The sequence below is a fragment of the Nuphar pumila genome, chromosome 10 (assembly GCF_984573655.1).
Source record: "Nuphar pumila chromosome 10, dmNupPumi1.hap1.1, whole genome shotgun sequence".
Classification (NCBI taxonomy): Eukaryota; Viridiplantae; Streptophyta; class Magnoliopsida; order Nymphaeales; family Nymphaeaceae; genus Nuphar; species Nuphar pumila.
The window spans coordinates 106,097,102-106,115,245 of record NC_143258.1 but is presented as its reverse complement, the minus strand read 5'-3'; the positions used below and the strand labels follow the sequence as shown (position 1 = coordinate 106,115,245).

Genomic DNA, 18,144 nt, shown 5'->3' with positions numbered 1-18,144 from the left:
GCTGATAAAAGCATAAATATCATGTTTAAAATGTGATATTTATGTTTCTACGAAAAAATTATGAGAAATTATCGTTTTTAACTTTCAGGCAATTTGTCACGATATTTTTGTGAGATTTTCATAAATCTCGCAATGTTTGTCACAATGACTGTATCCAAGTTAGTGATCAACTACTCTGTCAATGTTGATGCAACTTTTCTTGAAAGTATTTTGAAACAAATTTTTTATTAAAAATTGTATGTAAAAACCATGCAACAAATCTTAAATTGTCGGATCACACTAGTGGTGAAGTCTGAGTCAAACACAGGGAACATATTTATAACTTTTGTACTCTACACAAGAACTACTTTTATTGCCTAAAATTAAATGTAAATAAGGCGTTCTACCCTATTATAAAAGTTTGAGCAGAAAATAAAAAATATTACAACCTCAAATGAATTAAATGGCATACGACCCTAAAAAAATTTAAAATAAAGAAAAGCAAAAATCTGTATGGCTCTTTTCTTTCGCAGTCTAGCTTCCCTTATTTGCACAGGCACGACCATCTCTATCAAGCTTTCTTCAACAAGCGTGAACCCACCTGTAAAACACAAAAACCACAAAACAAACAAAATGCTAGACTCTAATCTAGTTCATGTTAGTTTGCAACAAGTAAAGATTAAATCTAAAAAAATGCAAGACTCTAATTATATTTAATTCTAAAGGAATTCAAATTCTAAACTAAAATGCAATAAAACTCTAATCTAAATAAAAAGAAGAAAAGAAACTAACTAGGGGAAGTGGTTAGCAAATAGAAAATAAAAGCTATCAGTCCTCTCATTTTTACGGGTGGATCCTCTCATTTTTACGGGTGGGTCACAAGTGAGAATCATTCATAAAAACAAGATAAGTCAAAAAGTCCAAACTATTATATTTATATCAGAGTTCATTTTACAAAAATGTAGGGTCAAAACAATATATGAATGAAAGACACCTTGAGCTGACCCATGATCCTCTAGAAGTCCATTTTAGGGTGTTGCTCCTGTCTCGCGCCATCCATTGTCCATGAGCTAATCACCTAAAAATTCTCTTTAAAGGGTCAGATTGGTGAAAGCTCGATAGGTCATTATACCAATTTCAGGTAAATTGCATGTAACACTAGACTCTAATCTAGTTTATGTTAGTTTACAAGAAGTAAAGATTAAATCTAAAAAAATACAAGACTAATTATATTTAAGTCTAAAGGAAATCAAATTCTAAACTAAAATGCAATAAAACTAATCTAAATAAAAAGAAGAAAAGGAATTAACTAGGGAAAATGGTTGGCAAATAGAAAATAAAAGCTGTCACAGTCAAAAAGTCCAAACTGTTATATTTACATCAGAGTTCATTTTACAAAAATATAGGGTCAAAACAATATATGAACGAAAGACACCTTGAGCTGACTAATGATCCTTTGGAAGTTTATTTTAGGATGTTTCCCCTGTCTCGCGCCATCCAATGTACATGAGCTAATGACCTAAAAATTTGGTTTAAAGGGTCAGACTGGTGAAAGCCTGATAGGTTATTATACCAATTTCAGGTAAAATGCTTGTAATCTCATATACGCCATGATTTCAGAGAAAGTATAAATACAACTTAAGCATAAGTTCAGTAAAGCATGAATACAATTAAAGCATGCAAGTCAAGAATCATGTTTCATCAAGCAGATATTCACAATAATAATCAAGTGTGAGCATAAAAGTATTTGTTTCAATATTTAACCCCCTGTGGGCACTCACTGGGGCGGCTCCGAGTCATGACCGAGACCATACAAAGTTTATTATTTTATGTATTTTAGTAACTGATACGACTAGCATGCCATAAAATCCACAGAGGATGATATAATTACAGAGAGATTTTCTCAGGATGCATCCTAACTTTCTATAGAAGTGTGGAAACTACCAACCTAGGATTATACTTATGGTAGATCCTATCTCCTACCTCTGATGACCATGGACATCGAATTATTTTCACTCAAAGAACATATTTTCATTAACAACAATGTTGATCGGAGTTGTGCCACTTACTCTCTCCAAGGTAAGTACAAAGTTGAATGAAAAACAAGACTTTCTCTTTTTCATTATATATGTCTCTCGTAGGCATTCTAGGGCTTATTAGCCCACATACCTCTTCTAGGTAGCCAGATGTTTAGGATATGAACCTACCCATTCAGTAATTGCGCTGGTAATTATGAGCACTTTGCCGACAAAGGCGGATCACTTCAAGTGTGTGTATACATGCCTTATTTATCATTCAGAATTGCTCTGACAACATTAACCCCTTTTCGAGCATTTTGCCTATGAAGGCGTATACATATATCTTGTATACGAGTGAACAAAATACAAATCATATGTCACACACACAATATAATATTCAATTGACATTATTGTGGTTAGGAATGGCAATGGAACGGGGAGGGGGATGGAAGCGGGGATCTGAACCGATCTAGTTTGGGGCGTGGAGACATCTAAGAGAATGAACTGAGGTGAAAATAAAAACTTGTGCAGCAATGAAAGCTAGGATGGACTTAAACTTTTCTTTGCCCCATCCTTGAACCTCGTTAGCAAAAATGATTAAAATATTTTTAATTATTTAATAAAATTATATATAACTCATATATATATATTTAATACTAAATTTCTAACCCTAAAACCAAAAATGACCCATTCTGCTTCTTTAGTTCTCCTTTTTTCTTTCGATCATCGTGGTCAACCCTTCCAGTTTCCTCTCAAGGCTTCTCATGTCACTTCGCGTGATAACTCGACCCTCTCAATAGTTTAACCTCTCTTTTTTTTAAAGAATGCAATAGTAGGAGACAAAGATTGTAAATTTGGTGAGATACGGAGATGAAAGACAGAGAAGGTAAATTTGAGACAGAGCAAGGACGAAGGTCCAAAGTCCCCCATCACAATGATGGACAAGGAATAGAGGTCACTATTTTGAGACAGAATGGGGATGGAGGCCTTATCCCTCGCACCCACCCAGATCCACTATCATCCCTACCACCTTATGCCATTTTGCAAATTCATCCTTGCCTCTTAATCCGTTAGAACAAACCCTTAGTTAAGATGTTGTCAACTTGACAGCAGTTATATCTTGACTATAACAATTACAAATTTTGTACTCTTTTTGTGATATATTAAATAAAGAAATGTTTCTTAGTTAAAGTTTTATAAAATAGGTTTACAATGATTTTTCAAATTCCAAGGAATACATTAGGGTTAAGGGTAAAATTATAATTTTAAAAGCTTATTTTATAAGTTTTGAAACAGTGGTTACATTCATATCAAAAATTTAAGAAAGATGGTCTTTATTTTGATAAAAACGGAATTGAAACAAATTTGAAATTTGCCTAACAAGTTTTAGAGGTAAAATAGTAATTTAGAAAAAGTTTCACGGTTATTTTCAACCTAAAGGTCATATTGGTCTAGTTCAATATTAACTGACTTAGCGACATACAGGTTATTACATTTGACATAAGGATATATTGATAAATCTTCTTTTTGTTAAAAAAGTAATTAAACTAAATGTAACTAGTTGATACTTAGTTACATTAGCTAGAATGGATTCTAGTTAATGTAACCAAGTAAGCTAACTAAACTTAAAGATGATTTGGATCTGAATTAAGACTTAGTTACATTAGCTAGAATAGATTCTAGTTAATGTAACCAAGTAAACTAACTAAACTTGAAGATGATTTGGATCTTAACTAGGTCACATAGGACCCAGGCCAGACCTAATACCCACAATACATGAGCCTTATATGTATTACCCCTTTCACCAAGTGAATGCAAGTTACCATGTGTTGAATAAAAGTCAACACATAATACCCCCTTGCAACTTCACTCCCCTACTCTCCCTCTATAAATATCACTAAGCCCCTCTTTTAGCCCTCATACGAGCTCTCCCATTCACCCTCTTTAATTTTCTTTCTCTCTTTCTCTAAAACTCTCTCACTCCCTCTCTAATTCTCTATCACTCACTGCCTCGCTACCAAGTTGCACACCTCTATTCAGCTGCACCATCACCAAGCCCTAGCCACCTTGCTATCTTCACCAATGTAGTCACCTCAATACACAAAACTTGAGTTTTTACACAAACGTTGAAGCACTCGTAGACACATAACCTTTTTTCTACAAACGCATGCATATAAGGTAGATTTTTGTACCAAAGGCTTATAATTTGGCATGTTACTTCATAAACTATATTAAAATTCTTGTTTAAGCAAAATTAGTTGGTATTGCATCTCTCGAAAATTGCCTCATACCCATAATAGGTTGATTCCCTGTTTACAGCAAGGGTCAACATCTGTAATAGGGAGTCAACCCATGTTTCTTTCCCTTTTGGAACTAGCAGGTTTGACCTCTGCTCTGCAGGAGTCGAACTCTGCAATTCAAAACCCCCTATGCAGTTCAGATGAATTGCAATAGTCAAACCTATATCTCAACCCCCCTCCCGCTCTTGCAACTCAGACCTATTGTAAGAGTCGACACCTGCTCTGTAGAGGTCGACCCCTGCAATTCACATGACCCACAACAGTCAACCCCTACTTTTCAGGAGTCGACACCTGCATGTTTGTATCACTTTCTTGTAAGTGTTGACCCCTGTTCTGTAGGAATCGTCACTTGCAGTTTTTTTTTCTAACTCACTGGCAAGTGTTGACCCCTACTCTACAGGAGTCGACACATGTAGTTTATTTGACCTTCTGACAGTGTTCACAAACTTTTTGAACTTCTGACAGTGTTGACACCTACAGTCTCTTTGACTTTTTGACAGGGTCGACCCCTGCTCTGCAGGAGTCTACACCTACAGGTTTGGATCTTCTGTCAATGTCGACCCCAGCTCTGTAGGAGTCAACACCTGCAGGTATTGACCTATTGGCAATGTTGACCCCTTCTCTAGAGGAGTCAACCTCTGCTCCATCAAATGTCCATATAATATGTCCTCTTTTAAACAATTAAGTGTAATGGCTCGTATGTCTTACTTCATCTATATTAGCCTACATAAAATCATGGATTCTCATATCATATTTTGTGTTTGCATGTAATTATTTACCAGATTTTACACTTATCATTTCATGCTTGCATAAACAATGAGATCAACCATCAAGTTAGGGTTTATGAAACCTTAAGGGCCATATGAATATGTACATATATAAAGCCTGAGAATTTTGACATATAAATATGTGTTCGACTTAAGGTTGAGCCAAGCTTCAAAGGAACCACAGTAATGTCAATTGAATATCATATTGTGTGTGTGACATATGATCTGTATTTTGTTCACTCATATACATGATATATGTATACGCTTGCATAGGCAAATTGCTCAAAAATGGATTAATGATGACATAGCAATTTTAAATGATAAATAAGACATGTATACACACACACACACACACTTAAAGTGATCCGCCTTTTCAGGCGAAGTGCTCATAATTACCAGAGCAATTACTGAATGAGTGGGTACATATCCTAAACATTTGGCTACCCAGAATAGGTATGCAAGCTAGTAAGCCCTAGAATGCCTACGAGAGAGATATATAATGAAAAGGAGAAAGCCTTGTTTCTCATTCAACTTTGTACTTACCTTGGAGAGGGTAAGTGGTACAACTCCGATCAACATTGTTGTCAATGGTAACATACTCATTGAGTGGAAATAACTTGATGTCCCTGGTCATCAGAGGTGGGGAATATGATCTACCACAAGTATAATCCTAGGTTAGTAGTTTTCACACTTATGCAGAAAGTTATGGTGCATCTTTATTAAAACATGTCATGAAAAAATCTCTCTCGGTCATTATACCATCCTCTGTGGCTTTTGTGGCAGGCTAGTCGTATGGGTTACTAAAATACATAGAATAATAAACTTCGTACGGTCTCGGTCCTGACTCGGAGCCGCCTCTGTGAGTACCCACAGGGGGTTAAATATCGAAACAAATACATTTATGCTCACACTATTATATTATTGTGAATATCTGCTTGATGAAATATGATTATTGACTTGCATGCTTTACTGAACTTATGCTTTAGTTGTAATTATACTTTGTCTGAAATCACGACTTATCTGAGATTACATGCATTTTACCTGAAATTGGTATAATGACTTATGAGGCTTTCCCCAGTCTGACCTTTTAAAGAGAATTTTTAGGTGATTAGCTCATGGACAATGGATGGCACGAGATAGGGGCAACATCCTAAAATGAACTTCCAAAGGATCATTGGTCAGCTCAAGGTGTCTTTCATCCTTATATTATTTTGACCCTACATTTTTGTGAAATGAACTCTGATGTAAATATAACAGTTTACACCTTTTGACTTATCTGATTTTCATGAATGATTCTCACCGGTGACCCACCTGGAGTTTGCTCAACCCCAAGGTTAAAATAATCATTTTCCACTACTTAAAGGTTAAAAAGAAAATTTTTAAAATTTTTCAATATTTTTTTAGGTTAGAAATTTTGGGGCATCACATTGACTATGGTTAAAGTTATGGCAAAAGGCCAATAATACCCTCAATAAACCGATTTAGGAAAAACTATTCCTAATGCCCTTAACAAAATTTTTCTCTAGGCACCTGGTGACCATAGTTTAGTCTTTGTCTCTGTCATATCTACCTCATTCTCTCACCTAATTCAGAGGTCTCTATGTTTCTCTACGTGAGCTCTTATTTGGGTCATGTCTTCTATTTATTTTTTTTCATTTTGATATAAAGCAATAAACATATTACAAAGAATGAAACACTAAATATCTGATTTTAATTCTGTCATTGAAGATACAATCGAGTTTAAGCTCTATGCTCCTTTGATATGCTCATATGTAAGGACTAAGGAATGGACCTCTGGATCCTATAGATATATCATGTTGGGTTATCAGCAATTTCTTCAAATATCCTTTGGTTTCTCTCTTCCTTCGTCAGTATGTATGCCACCAAGCTAAGTTTTGAAATGCGTACCCAAATTCTTTCTTCCAACATTTAACCAAAGGCCAAAGATCATTTCTATTCACCTCCTCCCATTTTCAGCTTTATGTGGATTGATCCTAGCTATCCAAATGCTTTAGCTGGACGGTTAGGATCGACTTCATCCTATGTCAAATGATGGGATCCTTTTCGTAGAAAGGGTGGGTGTCCCAGCCTCACCCCTGTGGACCATGCAGCTGAATCGCTAATTAATGAATCCATCACCACCACCATTGCATGGTTTGAGGTCCCAATGCAATTCAGGGTTTGATAAATCAATATATTCCAGGAGCAGTAAAACTGCATAGTTTAAGGGCACGTTTGGAAGCAAGAAAAACTCGCATAAAAAATTGCTTATGAGAAGTTTTGATATGATATTTTTTTTAAATGATTTTTTTTCACTTGTTTGGGAGAGCACGAGAAAAATAAAATAGAAAATCTTAAAAAAAATGAGAGAGAAAGAGGGGATGGTGGTGGAGCTAGTTTTTCAGGAGGTGGGTGGTGGTGAGATGGATGGTTGTGATGGTAGTGGTGAAAAATCATCACGAGTGGTAGTGGTGAAACTTCTTCGACATTATTTTCTAGGAGGAAGTGAGATAGATGGTGATGAAAAATTACCGTGGGTGGTGGTGGAGCTTCTTCGGTGCAATTTTTCAAGAGGTAGGTGACGGTGGGTAGTAGTAGTGGTGGTGAGATGGATGATGGAAAATCATGGGGAGGGCAGTTTTTCAGAAGGTGGGTGGTAGTGGTGGTGAGCGGTGATGGTGATGGTGGTGAGATGGAGAGAGAGGGCCCACAAATTTTTTCTTCAAAGAATGTACTTTTTAGAAAAACTCTCTCAGTGGAAAATTCTCTCATTTAGAAGGGTCAAAAAAATCATACGGATTTTTCACTTTATATCACTTTTCGTATATTATTTCAACTTCCAAACATGACTTGATTAGTGGAATGATAGCTGAGGATATTCGCTCCAACTTGAATTTTGTAGAGCTTAATCTGGGACACCCTTTGACTCTCGATTGGGTGGGGCCATGCCCAACCCGAATAAAAGATCCATCCCATTTTGAATTGAGCAGACCCAACTTTCAAGGAACTTTGGGTTAGATCAACTTCAAATTTAGACCCGAATGAAATTTGGGTTGATTATTAGGTATGTTAAGATGAACCTCAAAGTGATCCATAAACCAAACCATTTGTTTCTATAAATTGTGCACCTGAACAGCTGAACCGACCGACTTGACTCCATATTACACTTGGACCCATTTCAACTTCTCTGTCTTTTATTTTTCATAATAGAAAGCTCAAGCTTAACCATATACTTCTATTTCTTCTTCTCCACGTACACATACGCCCAACTGGAGGGCACACAAATCAGACACATGGACACACATGCATGCATGGCTAGGTTATATGCATAAACATATGGGCATGGATGTGTCCATAGCTTTTAGAGGTGGGCTACGTAAGGCATAGTGGTTGTGGGCCCCCACCAAAAGTTTTCCTTGCTTCGGCGAGGGTTCCTCATCACAAAAAAAAGATTATTCATCTAAAAACAAAGTTTAAGATGGACTAGAGATACATGCATCATTGAATTGAACTTGAATTAACCCCCACATTACGAGGTACTCAAGAATGATATGCACATTAATGTAGTCTAGCAACCTTGCACTGAAAAAGTTATCTTGAATACATAAATTTTACCGAGGTTTCTATATGCCATGTGTCCCGTTTGTGGTTCATGCATAAATTAAGATACTTGGTTCACCGCATAGAGTAAAAGTATGATATTGAGACATGCCTACTATCATTCTCAGTAATATATGCTCAATTTCTGATTGAGAGTACTCAAGTGAAGGTTTGCAATCTATCATTCTCATCTTAGCCAATAAATCAAGAGTGTATTTATGTTGCATCAACATAAGCTTGTCTCCTCTATGATGAACCTCCACACGAAGAAAATATTTCAACTTTCCTAAATCTTTCATATGAAATCTTTTGTTGAGAAGGCTTTTGAACATGTTATTAGCTGCCATTCAGTAAAAATTTCATAGTTAGAATTGAGGTCCATGAAAGGAAGACCAAAACCATCACGTGTACATGAGAAGTGCGTAGAAAGGGTCACACCCATTATATATACTTATAAATTATATATTTTTCTCTACATAAAGAATAATATCAAATAAAGTGAAGTTTTTGAGTGCTTATTATCTCTTTTGAGATTTTGTGAGTGTGAGGGCTGCTTTATTTTCTATCAAAACTAAGCAAAGGAAAGAAGGTGCAGAGAACCCACTTAATGGAGTCATCCCATAGGAACACATGCAAGGTACCTAATGGACTCATCCCATAGTAATACATGCAATGTCCAAGCCACTCAACTCCCCATCTATGGGCACATAATTGATTGATTATGGTGCATAAGAAATCCTTGGATCCCCACTACACACATGCATGCACACAGCACAACACAAATAATTCAATATTTAAAGTCAAATTAGGGTTGGATGCTGAGTTACACCCTTAATTTCACAATAATGGCTACACTTTAGTGCATCAAAAAATTATTGTACTCTCTTTGCAAAAATGAAAAAGCTTTATGAAATACCTATCAATTTGACAAAATCTGTTGCATATCCAAAATCATTGATGCCTGACTTTTTAAAGATATTTTTATCCTTCACACATGCGAACTTGCTAAGGTCCACACGATATATAAATACATTGTAGTAAGTTTGCAACCTTTCAATGAACAGGAAATTTTGTAAACATATGCAAATACAATACGACCTTCATATATATAAGTTGCGAACATCACTTAAGTAAATACTCTTCAAAGAACTCCACAAATGTGTGACATTCGCAAATACCTATTATAAATGTCCTTGATGTTTGCAATCTGATGATACCTCTACAAATACAATACAACCTTCATAAATATAATATGACCTTCATGAATATAACATGCAAACCTTCTTTAACTAAATACTCATCGAGAAGGTTCGCAAATGTTTGTTGACATTCACAAATACATGTGAATGTCCTCACACATTTGTGGATGTTCTCGTGACATTCACAAGATGATTCATGAACATCTTCTATACATGTAGATATTATGCCTTATTTGTGGACTTTTCGAATATTCACACATTGAACATGATGCACATTTTTTTTCAAGACTTAAATGTGAATTTCTCGTTGTTTTTTGTGAATGTTTGATGTTTCATTTTTTTAAAAGCGATGGTTCACATTTTAGGGTTTTTTTTTGTAGTCTCAAACCCCTTTTGCCCCACCATATTTTCTTTGCCAAAAATTTTCAGCTATTATTTTTTGGTGCTATTGTTTGCTTTAACTTGCATGATGACACTTCATCAACAACTTTTTTAGCAGTCAGGATATCATTGGTAGTGAGATATTTCGGTAAGCACATCTTTAACGACTGAAACAATTATTTTTTAATTTTTTTTTGCATAAATCAATTATTTTAACCGAACATCGGCATGAATTAGTTATTTTATGAAAGAATCTCAAGTTATTCTTGCATGCCCAATAGCCTATTATATTTTTTGTTTGTTTAATTTATTTTCATTTGAGTCACCATTTCTCACTTTATTTCTACAATTTGATATGCCTTGATTTTCAAGTGGTTGTTTATTTGATGTAGTCATAAGCTTTTCATTACAAAAAAAATGTATTTAGTGCATTGATAATTAAATTTGTTATTTTTGAGAAGTGTATTCATCAAGTGAATATCGAGTTGAAGATATAAGCACACATCGTATGTAGTGTAAATGTAAGTATGCAATGTTGTTTAATGAATACCTTCTCACATTCCTTAAAAGGATACTACCAATTTTGGTTCTTAAAGAAAGAACAAGCCCTTTCTTTCATATTGAGACATTTGATCATTTGTTGTAAACAATATTAAATAATTTGTTTCTTTTAGTCGATATAAAAACAAGAGGGCTATTGCTTTAAAGACTCACTGATAAATACGAGGTAAGGTAAATGGTCTTTGTTTTTTTTATTGCTATGTCCTGATTATAATTTTCAATAATTATTTCTATAAATCTATACAGATGCTACATAATCAATATATGTGATACATTCATGTTATATTTAAATGAGTCTATATACAAACATAACAAAAAAATATGCAAATCTAACACTTATATAATTAGTCAACAAAGTGTCTATAAAAAAACATGTTCAAGCATCTCTCATCTTCACGTCCGCGTGGCTTGTTATCATCAATATATTTTCATAGCAAATTGTAATTGAATATAAACATGTACATGTAGTACCATTATTTGTATATACACAATTTATTTCATTATATATCTTACTATAATTGGATCCTTGTTTCGGGTTGGAGGTTTGGTGCTACATCTTTTTTTAGGTGACATACCACAAAAGACCTAAGATATACATAAAAGACATAAGATATTAGAATAATTCGTTAAAAACTATTGATAAATATATATAAGTAAACAATTCTTAATAAATATATACACATAGAAAATCACACATAACACACACTCATTTCGCAACAAGAAGTATTTAAACATATTCTTATGCATGTTTTTGCCTATTGTGACCAACCTCACCACATACACTGTAGTTGTATGACACAATATCCCTTAGTGTTGTTATTTGTCTCTTCACCTTAAGTTGCTTGGGTGAACGCGTCACTTTTGGTGGATAGACTGAAATAAGAGACAATAGAGCATTGTATGAGACATTATTTGTTATAAAAAAAATGTATGATATGCAACTCGATATGATTCACCTTTTAAGTAGTTGTGTCAATATTTCTCTGTTAGCTTATCCTCATATAAAATGCATGTAGCAGCATGTTCGCATAGAATTTCACTCACCTACTACTCTTCACAATAACATTGCATCTTCTTAAGATAAACACTTAACCGTGATATCGATTGGGGGCCTTATATAGACATCAGTGACAATGTATGATAACCACACATAGTTGTTGTGCATTTCTTTTTTTTGCCTCTATCTTTTTTTTTTACCTTAGGCATAACATCACCTAACATTTTGTACTCGATATTTTTTCTTTTCAAAAACAGTGTCATCAACATGAAATAAAACCATCAACATGAAATAAAACCTCTCCAGAAGAAACACTAGGAGCTTGTCACGTATGAAAAGAATCCAAGAATCAAAACACTTTGTTATATTAGATGTCAAATACCTAAGCTTTTTTTTCTGAAAAATAAGATATAGCCCAAAACTTTGGTTTCATGTCAGTGACAATATAATTATATGCGATTTGATCTTGCTCCCAGATTTTTTCAAAAAATTATATGCATTTTGATTTTGTAACTGCTCGAGTTGTGCTCTATCAAAGTGGACAGAGTGGTAAACAAAATTTCTTAAGAAATTTTTTTGTCAAGTGTTTTATACAATATCCTACACGACATCTTGCTTTCTAAACTTGTCGAAATCCCTAAATTCATACTGTAGATTCTCTAAAAACAATGCTCATGCCTCCTTATCTACACATGCAAATGTTGTGTAAGCACCGATAAAAGGCAACTCGAGCAAATCACAAGTTGACTCACTGAGTTTGCTAACCATGAAAAAAAAACATGATGCAAGTATTCATTTCCACTAAAGCTTTGTTTGGGAGCACACAGGGCATGCAGCTATGTATTCCACACATAAAGTGAAAAAAATGAATTTAGCACTTCTCATAGCATCTGCTTAGGATGGTTTAACCATTTCTTTTCCATTTCCAACAAAAGGTGTCTGGAAAGGGAGTCAATTAATGCACCCTTATGAAGGAACTAGGTGGTAGTTGAAAGCACCATCAAAATGGATGAAAATTATCAACTCTCTATGGTAACAGTTGATTTAAGGATGTGGAGATGACATTTCCTATGCCAACACTGTTAAGGCCTTGTTTGGAAACTCAGTGTAGGTGTCAGCTAAGGATGAAAACACGGAATCCATAGTTATCGTGGTTTTGGCAAAAACATTCACATGTTTGAAGCCATTGGCATAACCATCATCTGGATTTATCACTTCTGACGGGTAGCCTGTTTGGAATGCCACTTTGATGTTGCATTTACAACGTTGGAAAGGTATCAAAAGAGGAAATGGAGCAGTCAGAAGCTCCATCCGCGTGGAAACCAGGGTGATAGTTGGCAACTACCACCTCATTAAGGTGGTAGCTGAAATGAGGAACTTAAATTGGCAAATGCCATACCAATTCCCTTTTTTCCCTTTCTTCCATCTTCTCCAAACAGTCGGTGGAGCTAGGTATTTCCCAGATCCACTCTGGCACCCACTGATGCCGAGTTTACAAAGAGGGCCTAAATGCCATTTCTCCAAGGTCCCAAACAAAATCCAAAGCTATGGATTCCACACTCCGGTAGGCTGCTAAACAGAGCATAAATCATCCTAGTTAAACATATGCAGGAGGTTAGAGTCAAATCAACTTGCATTGTAAGATCCCAACGAGATTATAAGTACAATTGTTTGTAGTATATATATATATATATATATAGAGAGAGAGAGAGAGAGAGAGAGAGAGATCCTAACCCGCTTTAAATGGCTTAGAAGGCACAAAGTTTTGGGTGTTGGTTTATTTTTCGCATATAAATGTATATTTAGAACAATTGAAAATCAACAGCTCACATTGGACCAAATTTTGGTGAAATAGAAATCAAGGTTTTTCATTGAGATCCAAAAAATGGTTTTTAGTGAACAAGCAATAACGAACTTAAGGTTAGGATCAAGCAAAAAAAACAAGATCAACTATGTTTTCCTAGAAGCATTTAGGATGGTTTAGGATATAAACAGTTCAGGAGTTATATCGAGTCCTTGAAACTGTCAAGGCAATTACATGACAAATAGAGCATTCACCCTTCAAACCCTTGATTAAACTCCACTCTACCACCAGGTTAACGGGCCAAATCCATCTTCTCGAATGCTTGCCTGTCAAAAGATGCAAAAAGCAATCAGTTGATAAAAAACATAGCAACAGTTTAGCAGCATCCAAAGAGGACAACCATAATGATTAGCTCATAACCTTATTTTAACAATGTGAGTGTCCATGTGATTGTGCGCCAAACCGTTTCTTATTTTGGATGTATCCTGCAAATTCTTCTTCGTTTACAAGTTTAGAAATCTAGATTCCACTAGTTTTGGGGAAGTCGGAGTTACAAATATCCAATGCAATAGCCCCTATTACTGAGGCAATTTATACAAGGATATGGAGAGGTCATTAGAAGTTATTCAGTAGGTAGCCAACATCTTATATAACTTCCATTCGCCAATAAATGAACAGGAGGATTATTTAGCAAAATACAAGGAAAAAGTATGTATTATCTTAACAATCATCTCGATCAAGTTGGTCGCTAAGGCCCACTTGTTTCAACCATTTTTTCACATGAAAAAGTCCGTGCTAGCAGGTGTTTCATGGAAACACCCAAACCAACGGAAATAAAAAGTCCATGTTGACAGGTGAAGCCCCCAGCTTTTACTCATTCCCATGAAATATCATTCACACCTTCTCCCCATGGGAAGGTGTTTCATGAAAAAGCAAACATGGCAGGTTTATATAGAATTGAGCCCTTTCATACGAAAGAGCCTTTCCATCCCTCGCTTGCAACAAAGAGGCCCCAGAATATCTAGTGCAGGACGAATAAATCTCAGCTCACAAATTGACCAAGCAAAGTCACTTGCAAAACAGAAAAGCAAACTCATTGCGCTTGGTAACCAGCAATAATAAATCATGTTTAAATTGATTAAGGCTCTGTTTGGGAGCCCGAGATGAGAGCAGAGATGGGGAGGTGAGAATGGAGATGCGGAACCTAAAACTCCCGCTGTTTAGGATTCTGCATTTGGGAGAGGTGAATGGAGACAGCCCCCCATCTCCCATTTTCAACTATATCTTGAAAAGGATGTAGTTGACAAATCTCCTCCCATCTATTTCCGCCTCCGCTCTCATTGACACTCTCTTTTTGGTCTGATCACTGGTTCCTAACAGATCCTTAAAGATGGAAGTGTGAAATTTGTATAATATATAATACAAACATGAAATTAATGTCCACATTTAAGGATTAGTCACAAATTCTTCAGCACACCAACACATTTTATCCCCTTCAACAAATTCAACAAGTAAAAATGGCGTGCCAGTGAACAAAACGTTATCATGACCAAGACCTTGGACCTAGCATTCATAGCTCTCAGAATGAAACGTCAAGGTTTGTCTTCCCCTACAAAAACTTTTAACTACTGGATCACTCATAAAAAAGCCACACCAAATGTGCACATTTGAATTGGACATATCCAGCCAATATTGAACACAAATCAGTTTCTGAGAAAAGATTTTGTGCAGTTGAACTTTGCAAGGTTTGGCCTTAATGCAAATTACTCATGCTAATGAAGCCACGAACCCCTTGAATTGCAAGTAAAAGGACTACATCGACAAGTAAGCTACATTGAATAACTATTTACCCATATATTATAGAAGGTAAGAAAAAAGAAGTGCCAAATAACAAAAGAATACTGGCAATGAAAATTTGTGGTGAACACACCATGAAATGCTATGAAGTATGAACATAAACAAAAGCATATAAACAAAGCCATGACCAAGTTGTAGCAACAGATATCACCAAATATAGAAAAAAGCAAGCATGTCTCAAATTATAAAACACTCTCTCCACCATATAAGGTAAACCAAAAAGAATACGGACTTATATTGCACAATGACATCAGTAATTGCAATTAAATCCTCCAAACATTGTCGATTAAAAAAATTAGAACTTACAGTTATCTGCATTGGAGCGAATGGCTTTGCATCTTTCTCTTGCTCAATTGGTATGGGAGGATACTTAACACTGGTCACACGAAAACGTACCTGAAAAGTAAAGTGAACAAGTTATGAAACTTTAGTGTGATCTCTAGATTAATGCAACTGAATTTTAACTTCAATACAGACAAGAAAGCTAACCTCTTCTTCCAGCGGCAACACAAAGTCCTCGTTATTATCATCAACTTGCCAAACCCACAAGCCATCACTATTCCTGCAAAATAGAAATCAAAATAAAAAACAAAAGGATGAAATATGGGGAAACACTGCAAATAATAGTAGCACTAGAGGGACACACTGTTTGTTTGGGTACATAAAAGAGATTCAAAGAATGACAGGTACATACAAGTCGCATGGCTGTGGAAGGAGGTCATTGGGCACATGTATATCTTCGAAAAATCCTAGAGACACTAATAATGATACAGTCAAAGTAAGTGCACACGCAAAGTTGCATAGACTTAAGAAGTTAGAAAGGACAAAAAAATCAATATAGAACATACAACATATATCGGAAAAAATATTTTACTTGAAAAGAAAAATCAGATATACATGATAAACAGTAGGCTTGAAAAGTAACGGTTATGCACATGAATGGTTTTTGAAACGAACGGATTGAATTATTTGATTAATTTCTTGGCAAAACATCACAAATTGCATAAAGTTTCCGTATTTAGTCCAAGTGAATTGGCTATATAAAGCCATACATGATATAAACATCAAAGAACAAAAAGAATGGCATAGCCCACTTACAACGTAAACCAGTACTGTCAGATTCCTTAATCTTCCCAATGATAACTTCTCCCACAAAAGGTCGAAACATGACCACCCCGAACACAGCCTGCGTTAGAAGATCAAAATATTAATCAGATTATGTAACAACTGAAGTCAGATATGTGCATAATAACCAATATTAACCTTACAGTAAAAAGAAAAAAAAAATAGAGAGTTTAGTGATGATGGCAGGTCCAATTTCATCACTAGAACAAATTCCCGCTCACCGTATAAGTAGACGCGCCCTCGCCAGGCAAGATAGTCCCACCACTGATAGATTTAAGGCCATAGATCGAAATGCAAAGACCCAAATCCTTAATAACCTGAGAATTAACCCCCAAAGAAAAAAGACAACATTCAGAAAAATCCACAACCACAAGAACAAGATTTGATTCTTTTCAATTCCAAAGTTCCAAACACAGTGACCATGAAAATCAGAAAATTCGTCTACATAGGATCTTGAAATTCACAACTACCAAAGAAACCGCTTTTCTTGCCATGACTATTTATTTTTTTGAGTACCCAAAAAAGACTAAATTTTATAAACCAAATGCAGATTAGTAGAAGAGAACCAATTTTTAACGTAAAAATCGTTCAGCCGATTAACGATTCACGAAGATGACCATCGTAATAAACCCGAATCACAAGAAACACGTCATTCCACGCCCCTCACACCAAATTGCAAACTAAGAACCCTAAAACGGTTCCCAATTCCCCATATTTCGAAAAACCCAGAATAGTTCTCCGAGCGAATACGAGACAAAAATGAAGCTAAACAAAGATTCAAGACGACAGAAATGCCTGAAGAACATACTCGCAGCGACGAGATTCCGCCGTCTACCGCGGCCGCATTTCTACGGAGAGAGAGAGAGAGAGAGAGAGAGAGAGAGAGAGAGAGAGAGAGAGAGAGAGAGAGAGAGAGAGAGAGAGAGAGAGAGAGAGACGTCGGGGAGACGAGAGGGAACGCACCTTGTCGAGGAAGAGCTTCTCGAGCTCCCCCGTGATGGCCTGGTCGAGGGGGACGTTCTGGCAATCGGGTGGGAGACGAAAAATGTGCTCCAGAACGTTCACGAAGAACATCCTCTCTAGGGTTTCTAGGGTTTTAGGGGTTAGGGTTTCTGTTGCAGAGGATTTTGGCGCAGACGCTGCCGGGAAGACGATGGTTTATGGTCTGTGCTCGCAAATCGTAACCGTAGTCTGAGTTTTATAGTAGGCCTCATTTGGTCGGAAATCCAACCAAACCTGAATGGACTTGACCCGGTAAATAGTGGCTGGCAAACGAGAGCTCGTGGCTAGGCTCAAGTTGTAAAGAGCTCATTCAAACTCGTGAAATAGGCTTGACAGACTCGTGAACAACCAATGTTGGTCTCGGATTTTGTTCAAATAGTTTTTTTTTTAAATCAAACTGTTTTGGGTCTTTTTTTAGTCAAAATTATGTTTAAGTTTTTTTCTTACCTTCAAAACAAAAACTTTAAGATTTTTGTCCAAAAGATGGAATAAACTAAATGATCTTAGCTTTCAAACAAATAAAATTTAGGTCAATTTAAGATCGGAGTCAAAAG

General features: G+C 35.8%; 1 protein-coding gene across 2 annotated transcripts; it reads right to left on the bottom strand.

Moving 5' to 3' along the window:
• Nucleotides 1-13,643: 13,643 nt before the first annotated feature.
• Nucleotides 13,644-17,751, bottom strand: LOC149827783 (RNA polymerase Rpb7 N-terminal domain-containing protein). Of its 2 annotated transcripts, XM_090018247.1 has the most exons (7): nucleotides 17,552-17,751; nucleotides 16,810-16,905; nucleotides 16,562-16,649; nucleotides 16,158-16,221; nucleotides 15,953-16,025; nucleotides 15,770-15,859; nucleotides 13,644-13,932 (listed from the first exon to the last, which is right to left on the bottom strand). In XM_090018247.1, the coding sequence occupies exons 1-7, from the start codon at nucleotides 17,660-17,662 to the stop codon at nucleotides 13,888-13,890; spliced, it is 567 nt and encodes a 188-aa protein (XP_089874373.1). In that variant the 5' UTR covers nucleotides 17,663-17,751; the 3' UTR covers nucleotides 13,644-13,887. The 2 variants fall into 2 exon arrangements, with proteins under 2 accessions (XP_089874373.1, XP_089874374.1); XM_090018248.1 differs by lacking the exon at nucleotides 16,810-16,905.
• Nucleotides 17,752-18,144: the final 393 nt, after the last annotated feature.

Coding starts and splice junctions, on each gene's coding strand:
- LOC149827783 (XM_090018247.1), bottom strand. CDS start 17,662: ATGTTCTTCGTGAACGTTCTGGAGCACATTTTTCGTCTCCCACCCGAT. Junction 16,650..16,809: donor AGGGCGCGTCTACTTATACG/GTGAGCGGGAAT, acceptor CTTCTAACGCAG/GCTGTGTTCGGGGTGGTCAT. Junction 16,222..16,561: donor TGACAGTACTGGTTTACGTT/GTAAGTGGGCTA, acceptor TATCATTATTAG/TGTCTCTAGGATTTTTCGAA.